This window comes from Panthera uncia, chromosome B1, assembly GCF_023721935.1.
Source record: "Panthera uncia isolate 11264 chromosome B1, Puncia_PCG_1.0, whole genome shotgun sequence".
In the NCBI taxonomy this organism is placed as follows: Eukaryota; Metazoa; Chordata; class Mammalia; order Carnivora; family Felidae; genus Panthera; species Panthera uncia.
In genome coordinates, this window is record NC_064811.1 from 157,374,039 (window position 1) to 157,386,754 (window position 12,716).

At 36.6% G+C, this 12,716-nt stretch overlaps 1 protein-coding gene across 3 annotated transcripts in view; it reads right to left on the reverse strand.

The window, feature by feature from the left end:
• The window catches only part of NSD3 (nuclear receptor binding SET domain protein 3), a 102,909-nt gene that overhangs the window by 38,717 nt on the left and 51,476 nt on the right, over positions 1-12,716 (reverse strand). For 2 of the 3 annotated variants that reach the window (XM_049631427.1, XM_049631428.1), the window contains exons 7-12: positions 12,066-12,192; positions 7,890-7,990; positions 5,709-5,754; positions 2,655-2,785; positions 2,144-2,272; positions 824-950 (exon numbers count right to left, since the gene is read on the reverse strand). In XM_049631427.1, the coding sequence (XP_049487384.1) occupies positions 824-950; positions 2,144-2,272; positions 2,655-2,785; positions 5,709-5,754; positions 7,890-7,990; positions 12,066-12,192 (661 nt within the window). Of the gene's footprint in view, positions 1-823; positions 951-2,143; positions 2,273-2,654; positions 2,786-3,225; positions 4,805-5,708; positions 5,755-7,889; positions 7,991-12,065; positions 12,193-12,716 lie in introns of those variants that run through there. The other variant, XM_049631429.1, reaches the window with a different exon arrangement.

Here is a 12,716-nt window from a genome sequence, read left to right on the forward strand (position 1 = left end):
CAAAGACCAAGTAAAATGACGCGCAGATAATGTGACCCTGAGGCTGCCAGTTGGCAAGCTGTCCTAAAGTTTTACTGCAGAGGCTAAATGTGATAAATAATATCTTATATAGGAAAAAATACAAGTTATATGTTCAAAACAGCTTTTGTAGCTTCATTTTTTGCATGTGTGTGCAATCTCCACCCTACTTCATCAAGGTTGTCAAAGGCAACAGTACAGAGTAAGGACTTTGGGGTTAAGCTACTTCCTGGGTTTAAATCCCATTTTCATCATATGTTGTCTTTTGACTTTGGGTAAGGAATTAAACTTTCTCTCTCTATAAATTGTTTTGATCAGTGGTAGTCTATATGGGGCGGGGGGGGGGGGGGGGAGGGGGGGGAAACATAAGACCAAATGATGAATCCAAAATCCCCTAAACTGTCTAAAAAACAATTTCCATTGTTTTCCATTGTAGCTCCATCTTTCCAATAAAAATATAATCACCATGGTTATAGTTCGTGAGTTTGTGACTAATGTTTATCCAATCTATTAAAGTCAAGGGGACTTTAACCCAATTTATTGAACACAAAACTCTCAAACCCATCTAAAAATAATTCACTTTATATATATTGCATAGTTGCTTAGATAAAACACAAATCCATCTCGACGATTTGATCTTAGAAATCCCAATCACTGAATGTTCTTAATTTGTTGAAATACCTACGGGGAATGGAGGATGAGAGCTACATAAAAGTGGTAAGAGAATTAGACGTCACGGGGGATGCTGGCATCACCCATTCCTCCCTATTTGTCTTTTCATATCTATCAAACTAAGTAAACTTACCGGTTTTACATTCCACACAGATGAACTTTCCATCAGGGGGTGATGCCAATCCCAGGCACTCCAGGTGAAAGTGTTTGCAGCACTCTCCCTCACAAGGAATCAGAGAGTCACCAGAGCTTTCACAGATCTGTAATATGGCAAAAAGTAGTCATTCTTAAACTTTAGCAGGCATTAGAATCACTCAGAAGGCGTGTTAAGACAGATTTCTGGGTGCTCTCCCATAGCTTCTGATTCAGTAAGTCTAGGCTGGGGCCCAAGAATTTGCATTTCTAACAAGTCTCCTGACAATGGTGATGCTGCTGGTCCTTGGCCCTCATTTTAAGAACCCCTGAAGTAAGTTAATTTATTTTAATTTTATTTTTTAACATTTTTACTTTAATTCCAGTTAATAACACATACAGTGTTATATTAGTTTCAGGTGTACAATATAATGATTCAACAATTCCATACATCACCTGGTACTCATCATGACAAAAATAATAATATAGGAAGACTTCTATATTTTATATTAAAAAAAAAAAGAAAGAGAGAACCACTGAATTAGATAACTATTTCCAGACCCAATATGGTATAAAGCTTAAAAGGCATATTTGATCTTTCATGATTCCTTCTCTGGAATCTGCACGTTTTAACTTTTCCCCACACAGCAAAGCAGTATTTTTCAAAAAGGGTAAACATATTTAAAAAGGTAATATCAGGGCACCTGGGTGGCTCAGTCAGTTAAGTGCCCGATTCTTGATTTTGGCTCAGGTCACGATCTCACAGTTAGTGAGCTCGAGCCCCGTGTCAAGCTCGGCGCTGACAGTACAGAGCCTGCTTGGGATTCTCTTTCTCTGTCCCTCCTGTGTGCTCTCTTTCTCTCTCTCTCAAAATAAATAAATAAACTTAAAAAAAAAGTAATACCAACTTAAATTTAAGAAAATGTTTTTGAAATCAATCATATGTCATTTACTTTTTTTTTTAAATGAAATTTATTGTCAAATTGGTTTCCATACAATACTTTTTTTTTTTTTTTAAGTAAACTTTAGGCCCAACATGGGACTTGAACTCATGACTCCGAGATTAAATCGCATGTTCTATAGATTGAGCCAGCCAGGTGATCCTTTCCTTTTACTTCTAATTCAGAACTGAGTATCACAATCAAGATTAGCATTGCATATGAATAAAATTTCCAACTCGGAAAGGGAAGAAAAGAACTTTTAGACCTATAGCTTTAAAGTAGTATAATTTAGGAAGATAATATTCTCTCCAGCAGAAGGTAAGTATATTATTGGCAGAATATTAGAACAGTTATTTCAAGCTTATTTGTTGCTTGCCTACCTGACACACAGTGTCCTTCTTACTGATTCCAATGCCTCTTCTTGACAAACTTGAATCCACGGACTGCACATCAGAAACATCTACATCTGCAGTAGCAGAAGGGCTATCTACTTGCTTTCCAAAGCCTACCTACATGGAAAACATAACACTTGTTAAGAAAAATAAAACAAAAGTTTCCTCAAAGTTAGGCGCTATGAAAATCCTAGCAAGATTTGCTCAACTAAACCTTGATACAACTTCTTTTTCTTCCTTTCTAAAATCCCTGGATAGTATATGCCTGGTGTTTTGAGAGAAACTGTAGTTAAAACTTAAAAACATAGAAGCAATGCTTCTGTTATGTAAGAGATCAGCAAAATTAAGACATTTGTAAGTTACAAAAGAACCAAGATGATTTGCTCCCTGGGTATTTAAAAACTTCCCCGAGCCCCCCAAAATAAGTCAAACAATGTATTCTGTTACTTCATTTTTCAAAGTGAAAAAGCAGTGTGCCCAGAACCTTGAACATATTTACCTGCAGGTCACTCAGTCCTCTAGAATCGGAGTCAGACGTGTCTCTGTATGCTGAACTAGTCATTTCTACATCAGTGGAGGCGCGACTCCTTTTCTTTAGAGGTTTACAGGAATCTGAAATCTCGCTGGCACCTTAATACAACATACTGAAATTAATCCTAAAATAGTGCTTAAAGTTTTATTTATTTTTTTTTTTTGTGGGAGATTCTTTCTTTCCTCAGACTCATCTGTAGTGTGAAAAAAAAGCACAGCTCTCTTTGTAACACTGAAGTCATGAGTCAAAACTTCATAAGGTTCTGACCTTCCTGATAGTGAGTGATTTAATTTACAACCGCTCTATTAAAAACATTTAATTCAGTGCTCCTGCTCTAAAGCTATTTTCCGTCGACAGAGCCCAAGTTCCAAGCTAAAAACCAATTCTATCAAAACTACAGGATAGCCGATTGATTTGGAGCAATCCAGAGAACCATTCAATTTGGAGGGGGAAGACATAAAACCCAACACACTGTGTAGCTTACAAATATGGTCGCAGAGACATCTCCATCTTGTTTTTATTAGGGATGTGACAAATCTTTGATTTGTATTCGATTCGTACACGGATAGTGCCATTTTCCCCCGAATTTTGCAATTCAGTTGATTATTGCCCCCCGAACAAGTTTTGGATGTTCATAATTGTTCATCTGAGACTTCCTTGGTGAAGTGGCATTTATTGTGACCATTAACAAGTGCTGCAGCACATCTACATATGTCATGCCATTTAGGAGGCACATTGCTGAGGGTTGGAACGGATAATCAATGTTCAAGTGCAGCCAAATCAACGAAGAGCTGGATGAGAGGCCTCTATGTGGAATTTGTGCGGGAAGGAATAAATATGAAAAAAAAAAAAAAAAAAGGCAGAGAATAGTGAGGAATTTTTTTTTTTTTTAAAACTGTGTGTAATACAAATCCAGCCAAAACAATAGTGCAAAAAGTTACAAAGCAACAATCTCTTGGGCTAATGCAGTATAGGCTATACAGAAACAGCCACGATGAAATGTGCAGATCAGGCACGGTGAATACCAGGGAACCAAGGAGACGGTTAATATTTCAACCCACAGTTTGTTTTGGATTTTTTTTCCCCCAAAATTTCCATACAACAAACAGACATCTAGATCAGCCCAGCAAGCTATGGTGGAAGTGTGCAGTCCAGAAGAGACCATGGAGAAACAAGTCTCCTGAGGCCATGAAGATCCGCAACAGGCTGAGTGAGAGTAGCACTTGGTATATAGCCATGTTCTGTGGTGGAGGATGTGGGCCTCTTTAGACTGCTCAGATTACTGGAACCTTGTTATCACATCCCATTCTACAAGTTTTTTCACTGAATGTTTCCTTACATCTATAAATGAGGGTGCCTGCCCATGTTAACGCTGATTAAAAAACACAAGTACACAAATCTATCTCCTTCATTGCTGGTGTGTGGACCCAGAACACCACCACAAAGTATTTCCTTGGCCTAAAAGATCACTGGATTAACAAGGAGTTTTAACAGAGGAACAGGAGTGCTGTACTGAGAGGCTTTCGAAGGGAAACACAGGTACCGCCATTTCCGATGAGTTTCTGAAAATGCTAGAAAAATGACAGACTGCCAAAGACAGCTGCCATGCTGTTCTCCATGATAACGGCACTAATATTAAAAAAAATAAGAGCTTTTAATGATTGTAATGTATACAATTTGGGCTGTTTGGCAAAACCCTGCAGATGTGCATTAATGATGCTTTATTTAAAAACAAAAAACAAAAAAACAAAAACAGTCCATGTTGAAATTGATCAGTGTACGTTAAACGGTGGTTTTAGGCTGGACCCATGATTTAAGCTGTACCCATCCAGCTCAGACCAAAAAAAAAAATCATCTGAATGTTAAAGCAATTGTTCAGAGTCTTGAAGAAGAAACCAGGCAGGAAGATGCCAATAATGAGGATTGGCAAAATCAAAATTGAAAACAAAGAAACTGTTTATCGAGCCGCCGACAAAGAAATCTTGCATGGAGACTACAAGTCTGGAGTTTCTGGGATGAAATTGTACAGGAATCTCAGTCCACAGTTTCCTCAATCGCTGCGGAGACGGAGCTGTCACTGAATCTGACAGAGCCCTGCACTCCCCGGTCCGCCGACCCTGTGGAATGGTGGAAACACAACGCAATCAGGCCTCCTAATCTCGCAGCGATCGCGATGTCTTTTCTTGGAGCTCCGCCAAGCAGTGTTCCCTCCGAGAGGCTGTTCAGTTCTGCTGAGGATCTCCACGGAGACCATCGCTGCAGACTTCTCCCCGAGAATGCAGAGAGGCTGGTGTTTTTTTTTTTTTTTTTTTTTTAAATAATGCAATTTGCCCAGAGTAAACTACAGGTATTAAATACAGTTTGAATGATCTCATCAAAAATGCACGAATCATGCTATGGAGTTTGTACTGTAGTCAAATTGCACACAGAAAATACAGATATAAGTTTAAGGTTTCTTAAACTTTGTGCATATCTCAAATAGATTTGCATAAGGTCATCTAATAATGGCCATAAATATGCTATGAATCATTTTAATTAAAAAAAAAAAAAGATTTTACAGCACTGTAAAAATAAACGTGGCAAGATTTTTTTCAACCAGGTTGTCTTGTCTGATTTGTCATAGTCCATGTTTGATAAACATTAATAGCTACTATTCGGTATTCAGTCGAATACCAAAAAAAATGGATTCGTCACATCCCTAGTTTATTAACCAGTGAAACCCCAGAATCTTATGGAGAAAAGTTGGAAACAGTATCAAGTCTACATGGTGTTCTCCAATTTACCGAAACGAGTAAGACTTTACACATGGGAGGTACAGAATAAGATCAACTCTAAAAGACACACACACACATACACACACACGCACACGCCAGGAAATACTTCAATTTCACACAAATTTTTGACTGAAGAGCAACAACAGTGATTTACAGAGACAAACAAAAATACATGAAGTACAAATAAGTAATTCTTAAAATTTGGTTTTTAATCGAGGAAATGCAAGGCAACATTATAATAACTCACCTTTCTGTAATCCAGTCTTCACTGTAGCCTGAGGAACTGTTTCAACCTGTATGGACAGAAAAATATACCATTAACAATGAATTTTTTTCACTTTTAATTAACAGAGGGAAAAAACAATACTTCCATCAATCTAAATAATGATGAGTGATTAATGTATCTGTAATCTGAACTCCGTCCCATCTTCTGGGTAAAGTTCTGTCTCAAGGTCAGGGAGGGTTTAAATCCTAGCTGCCTGTGCTGAATACCAAGTGACAACACACAGCCACATGCTTTCTAGCAAAGACTTTTCCCACCATTCCCTTGGTATATGAAGAGAACAAGAATCCTTTTCTCAGTGTCTGGGAGGCAGGAGAGGGGTTGTTTCTGCAACCAGCCCCAATGTTGCTATAAACCCCTCCCGCCCCAAAGACGTTAGGATAAATTTTTACTTACTATGATACTCAGGTTAATGTAACTCACGCCACTTTAAGACCCTTCCGCGCCTGCACTCACAGCTAAGTTGCTGGGAATCAGGACCCTCTCTGTAGAGAGTGCTACAGGGCTCCATACAGCTGGAAGCTCAATACTTTTGCTGCTAGTACAAACTTAAGAAAATAAGTTTGTGATATTGCAAAAGCACTTTCTTGAGTGTCTTATGAACAGTGTCTTGATCCTACATTAGGAGAGCGAGATCAGAAGTTATTCTGCCAATGTATATGTACAACACGTGGTAATTTGAGGACTGAACCATTGGAATTAAAGAAAGGATGCTGTTTGGAGGAGTTCCTGTTTTAGCTATGAGTTGAATTTTATGTTTCTTTAAGATGTGGTGAAATATGCATGTTGAAACACATTTTGTAAATATTTAAGGATTGTTCTAAGCTTTTTAAAAAAATTTTTATTTTTTTTACAACAGGTAAAAAAACATACAACAGAAGCGTTTTTATAAGATACAATTAGTAATACAAATATAAAATCTTCTAAAACAATCACTGGTATTGTTCTACTACTAACTATTAACACAGTGGCATTAACAATTTGTCCCACTTTTTATACTCATTCTGCTTATTAATTTTAAACTGACTGGTCACAGAATTTGGGAACCAGCTGGAAAAATCACAACTTTGTTTTGTTAATGAATGCTATAGATTTGCAAGAGCTTAGAAAGATTTTTTGGAATATAATTTCCTAAGTATGAAAGTTAATTATGATAAATGAATGACAAATTAGTACATTATTTAAATTTTAGTTAAATGTTTCTGGGAAAATTGTTTTACATGCTTGGAGATGCCATAGAGCACCCACAAAATTACCTTTTAAGTTTGGAAGTTTAAAATTATGAAGGAAACAATTTGAATAGAAAAGTCCACACTTCCATACTAAATGGTTTTAAAAATATAAAGCTTATTGGAACAAATTCTATCCAGAATTCTTTTTGTTTAATAGCAGCTGTCTGGGCTATACAAAATGGGTATTCTTCTACTTTAGAAAATTAAGAAAAATTCTTATTGTGAGTTTAATTTAAAGGAAAAATGGTTTCTTAACATTTCTTTGAAAAAGGTAATTTAATATGTATATTATTATATTGGTTACACTGGTTTAATACCTTTCAGTCAAATGTTCCTCCTCTTTTTTGTTTTTACTTTAATAGTGTTTCTCTGATAGACCAATCACAGGTGAGTGCCATTCCACTGGGAAAATAACATTCCAAAAAATCTGTGATACCAACAGAAAAACCAGATCATCTATGATTATCTGTGTCTTAAATATAACTCTCATAGTTAAATTAATTTGATTTGTTTAAAAAATAAAAACAATACATACCAGCAGCTTAAACAAAAAATCAAAATTTAAAAGGGCAGGGGTGACTCAGTGATGGTTCCAAATAAAAATCGTGAAAACATGAAATCATTTTGCTCATAACAGAAATTTCAAAATAAATGTGAGGAATTCTTTAAGAGTCTTGTACCACTGGCTTCCCATCTCCTGTAGTCTGACTATGTTCTGTGAAAATGCTTGAAGCAGAATCACAGGGATGGTTGTATTAGAACTGGGCACTGGAACTCACCAGGACAGAAGCATACGAATAGTCCAAAAAAAGGAAACCCAGTGTGGGGAAAGTTTCTTTTTCTTTTAAGATACCATATAAGCCACAACATTTACAAATACAATGTTTTAACTCTCTACATGTAGGAAGCCAACCTGCTCCTTTTTGATCTTCTTCTTTGGCACAACCTCAGTGGATTTCTCTGATTCAGAACGAGTTCTAATTGATCTTCTCTGTTGCTTCTTTTCTATTGAGCCTAAGAGGTGATTTAAAGAAACAAAAAATAAAAACTCACTTAAGGATGACTAGACATTTATGTAACTAAGATCTGGCCCAATCCCCTGCTTTTTTATCTATCACTTTTGTTGTTGTTTTTTACTTTCGGTCTTTTAATTATAAATCATTAAAAATTTAATCAGTGCTACATAGTTAGCATTTTTAACAAATGAGTGAAATTGATTCTATATGTAAAATGCTTAACAGTGCTGGTGCACTTATATAAGTTTTTGCTACTGTTATATTATTAACAACAAAGAAGAAAAAAGCAGTAAAGGGACAAAAGTGTGGCCAAAACTAAATCATTAACTTGGATGTCAAGGAATTGTTATACTTTAGACATAATTAGTCATGAAAAACTATTTGAAACAAATTAGCAAGTTTTTTCATGTTAAATAGTAAAACAGAAACTATTAATTTTTAAACAGTAAAATTCTTTGGAAGTAAACAGAAAAGAACTCACATGGACCCCATTTTGGAAAGGATAAAACTTAGACTGAAGACCAAAACTTGAAAGAACACTAAATCAGGAAGGATTCATTCTGTGATCCTGAGAAGGAATGACGCCTTCAGCACAGCTGTTCTCCACCTTCTCAGTGCTTGGACCACCCAAATGGTCCTTCCTAGACAATAATCACCTTTCACTTGCCACAGGGGAAAGCTCCTATCAAAGCAGGCAGAAGCTAATTCAATAAAGCCTTCCACATTACCTTCATATTTTGTGGTTTCATTGTGCTTGTCTGTGTATACATGGTTTCCTTCACCTTAGTTCAAAGCCAAAACAAAGAAGGATCCCACTACTTCTATTCTGAGGAAGGAGAGGTAGTCTGACACGAATATATTGTTTCTCAGCTGTGGTTAATCTCTACCAGAGAAGTCACAAATGAAGGTGTTGGCTCCTTCCTTCATTCTCACTCTTCTTACACTGAAGGAAATGTTTACCAAGACAACAGATCTCCTACCCTCACAGTCACCTGAGTATCCCAGAAATAAGAACTGCTTAAAACAAAAAGCTTTACTTGTTTGAAGGATGTCAACATAACTGTTCCATCAAGTACAAATGGTATTTTGGTATTTGATCTATCTTAGAGAAAATAAGGCAACATGACTTCTTAAAATTGTTCTGAAAGCTACCCGAAGAACACATAAATTCTACTACATTTAAAACCACTAAAAAGTACTATGTTTAAGTCCTAAGAGAGAGGAGGTGATCATCTCTGAATTTGGAAAATAGCTTAGAAATGCAAATACAATTCTTCAAAACACAGAAATTAGCAGTACCAGATACTCGATCTATCCTCCAAATTTACTAGGAAGAGGCCCAAGAATTCTCCCTAAGTAGTTAACACCAACTGAGATGACACTATTGGTTTCTGAAGAGAGATCAAGTCTCTTTTCTCGGTTTTCAACTACTGAAGTTGTTTTCACAAGAAGCAAAATGGTCATTTAAAAAGGCAAAATCTGCTCATCAACCACAGCTGGTAACCAAATTTAAACCAAGGTCAAAGCTTTAGAGCACTCATTAATTTACAACCTAAATACAGTACCTGCCTAAGGAATAACTCAGTATAACCTTTCACTTTAAAAAAAAAAAAAAGAAAGAAAGAAATCATAGCAGAACTTAAGTCTTACAGGAAAAAGACAATATGAATGTTCAGTAGCTGAGGGGAAGGGAAAAAAAGCTCCATTAAAAATAAAAGTATAGGGGCGCCTGCGTGACTCAGTCAGTTAAGCGTCCAACTCTAGATTTCAGCTCAGCTCATGATCTCATGGTTCATGGGATCAAGCCCCAAGTTGGGCTGTGCACTGACAGCACAGAGCTTGCTTGGGATTCTCTCTCTCCCTCTCTCTCTCTGCCCATCCCCTGCTCATGTTCTCTCTCTCTCTCAAAGTAAATAAATAAACATTAAAAAAAGTATAATATTTAAGATCAGTCTAATATGAAGATTACTTTCTCCCTAATTAGAATATAGATATTTAAATAAAGATCCCCCTAGCTAAGTATCACACTTAAATTCAGACAAATTACCAACAGTTTAAAAGATAACCAAACTGGAAAAAAAAAATAACAAAACTGATATACCTAACTACGGGAAGCCGAGGCCAAAAGATTTTTTTTTTTTTTTCCAATTTATTTTTGGCAGAGTGCAAGTGAGAGAGGTGCAGAGAGAGGGAGACAGAGGATCCAAAGCAGGCTTTACTCTGACAGGCTGACAGCAGTGAGCCTGATATGAGGATTGAATTTGTGAATCATGAGCACATGACCTGAGCCAAAGTCAGATGCTCAACTGACTAAGCCACACAGGTACCTCCCACCAAAGACTTTTTTTAATCTTCAAAGAAGGGAACAAATGTTTTCAATTATGGCTAATTAATGCAAAATCTTTTAAGTCCATTTATTCATTTCTTTAGAATCGTAATTTCATTTTTTTATATAGTATTTTGAAATGATACAAGTTCTGGACTTCACTCTCCTTACTCCAACTTCTCTTCCCAACTCAATTTTGGATAAAGGTATAATGTTTAGTATGCTCCATCCAATATTTGTCCCATCTCCCTGCCACCACCTCACCGTGTCTTATAGCCCCCCTCATTTATTTTAAGAGAGCCACCCCAACTTCTTTCTCAAACAATGACTTTTATTTAGCTCTTATAATAGTAAGAATCTTACTCAAAGTTTCCCTTACAAAAAATATTGGCTCTTTAGTGCCACTCCATCTCAATTCTGCCTGAGTTACTACTGATTGAAGGCTACTACCTTAGTTCTCAAGACTTTAATCCTTTTCTATAAAATTACTTGGTTCATTCTTTGATTTCATTCCAAAAACCATTTAAAAGAACAAGATGAAACAAACTTCTTTCTCCTAAACTAAGATTCCAAATGACCAAACCAGTTGACAATCTAACTCTTTTCTTGATGACCATATGAATCAGCAATACTGTTATAGAAACCAAACCCACCAGATACTCAGTTAAACTATATGATCTTAGTTAAGTCAGTCCCTTAATAAAAATTATTTTGACCATTCGAAAGGCACAATCTTACTAAATATAGGTACTTCTATGTTGTAAAAAAAAATTAAAAAAAAAAAGTTTTTTTTTTTTAACGTTTATTTATTTTTGAGACAGAGAGAGACAGAGCATGAACGGGGGAGGGTCAGAGAGAGAGGGAGACACAGAATCTGAAACAGGCTCCAGGCTCTGAGCTGTCAGCACAGAGCCCGACGCGAGGCTCGAACTCACGGACCGCGAAATTGTGACCTGAGCCGAAGTCGGCCACTTAACTTAGACTGAGCCACCCAGGCGCCCCTAAAAAAATTTTTTTAATGTTTGTTTATTTTTGACAGAGAGAACAAGAGCACAAGGAGGGGAGGGACAGAGAGAGAGGGAGGCAGAGAAACCGAAGCAGGCTCAGTGCTGTCAGAACAAAGTCGGATGTGCGGCTTGAACCCAGGAACTGTGAGATCATGACCTGAGCTGCAGTCAGACAATCAACTGAGCCACCCAGGTGCCCCTAGGCATTTCTCCCTTAAGCAAGAATAATATAGCTTGGTTCTCAATTAATGGGATCTGTTAATCAGAGAACAGATTAAAATAGGAGAGTTAGGCCCTAGTCCCTTAGTTCCAAACATCTAAGCATACTTAAAAATAAAAAAAGCACAGGCATCTGTTAATTAGTTTCTAATAAGAGATGGAGGAAATGGTCTAAGGATGTGTAATAGTGCTAGAAAAGTAAAGCTGTTAACTCTCATGCAAAGAGAAATAATCAAATGGTGCATTTACTGAAATGTGTACAGATTTCATAACTATGTTCTTTTAAGTACAGAGCCCTCCTATTACTTAAATTCCTGTAGGAAAAATATCCTACTATGAATAAAGCTCCCTAGCTCCTAAACCATTCTTTCCTACTGAAGTAATTGCTTTTATAATTTAATTTTTTAAATACAATTTGATTTGGTAACTAAAAGTTTCTTAGGAACACAGCTACCATTTTATACCAAAACAAAATTATGACACCTCAAAATGCGTCCATATATTTTTCATTCATTACTCACCTGTAGGACCAGATGTTGCTTCAGGAGATGATATATTCTGAGTTGCCTTTTCACTTCTCTGGTTTGGTGTGGAAATGATAAGTCTGTCTTGTCCCCTGACACTTATTTCCGTTTTGTTACCAATTCCCTTCAAAATAAGGAAAAATAAAAAAATAGTTGATTACTAGCAAATGGAATCATTGACTTATAAAGACAGCTTAAGATGTTCATAATTTGCTTGAATTTTACTTGGTCTTTGATTGAGTTAATTTATCATCTTAGCCATTATCAGAGCAATTTTATGAAGTCATCAGGATGTCTTCTAAAATGTAGAATGAGATTACGTAAAAAATAAACAAAAAACAACTATTTGTCTAACTCCATATGATGCGTATCACTAAAAAATGAACCTGGGGGCTCCTGGGTGGCTCAGTGGGTTGAGCGTCTGACTTTGGCTCAGGTCATGATCTCGTGGTTTGTGAGTTTGAGCCCCGCGTTGGGATCTGTGCTGACAGCTCAGAGCCTGGAACTTGCTTCGGATTCTGTGTCTCTCCCTCTCTCTGCCCCTCCCATGCTCATGCTCAGTCTCTCAATAATAAATAAAAGTTAAAAAAAAAATTTAAAAAAGAAAAAGAATCTGTATCAATTTTCTATCAAAAACAAAATGTTTTT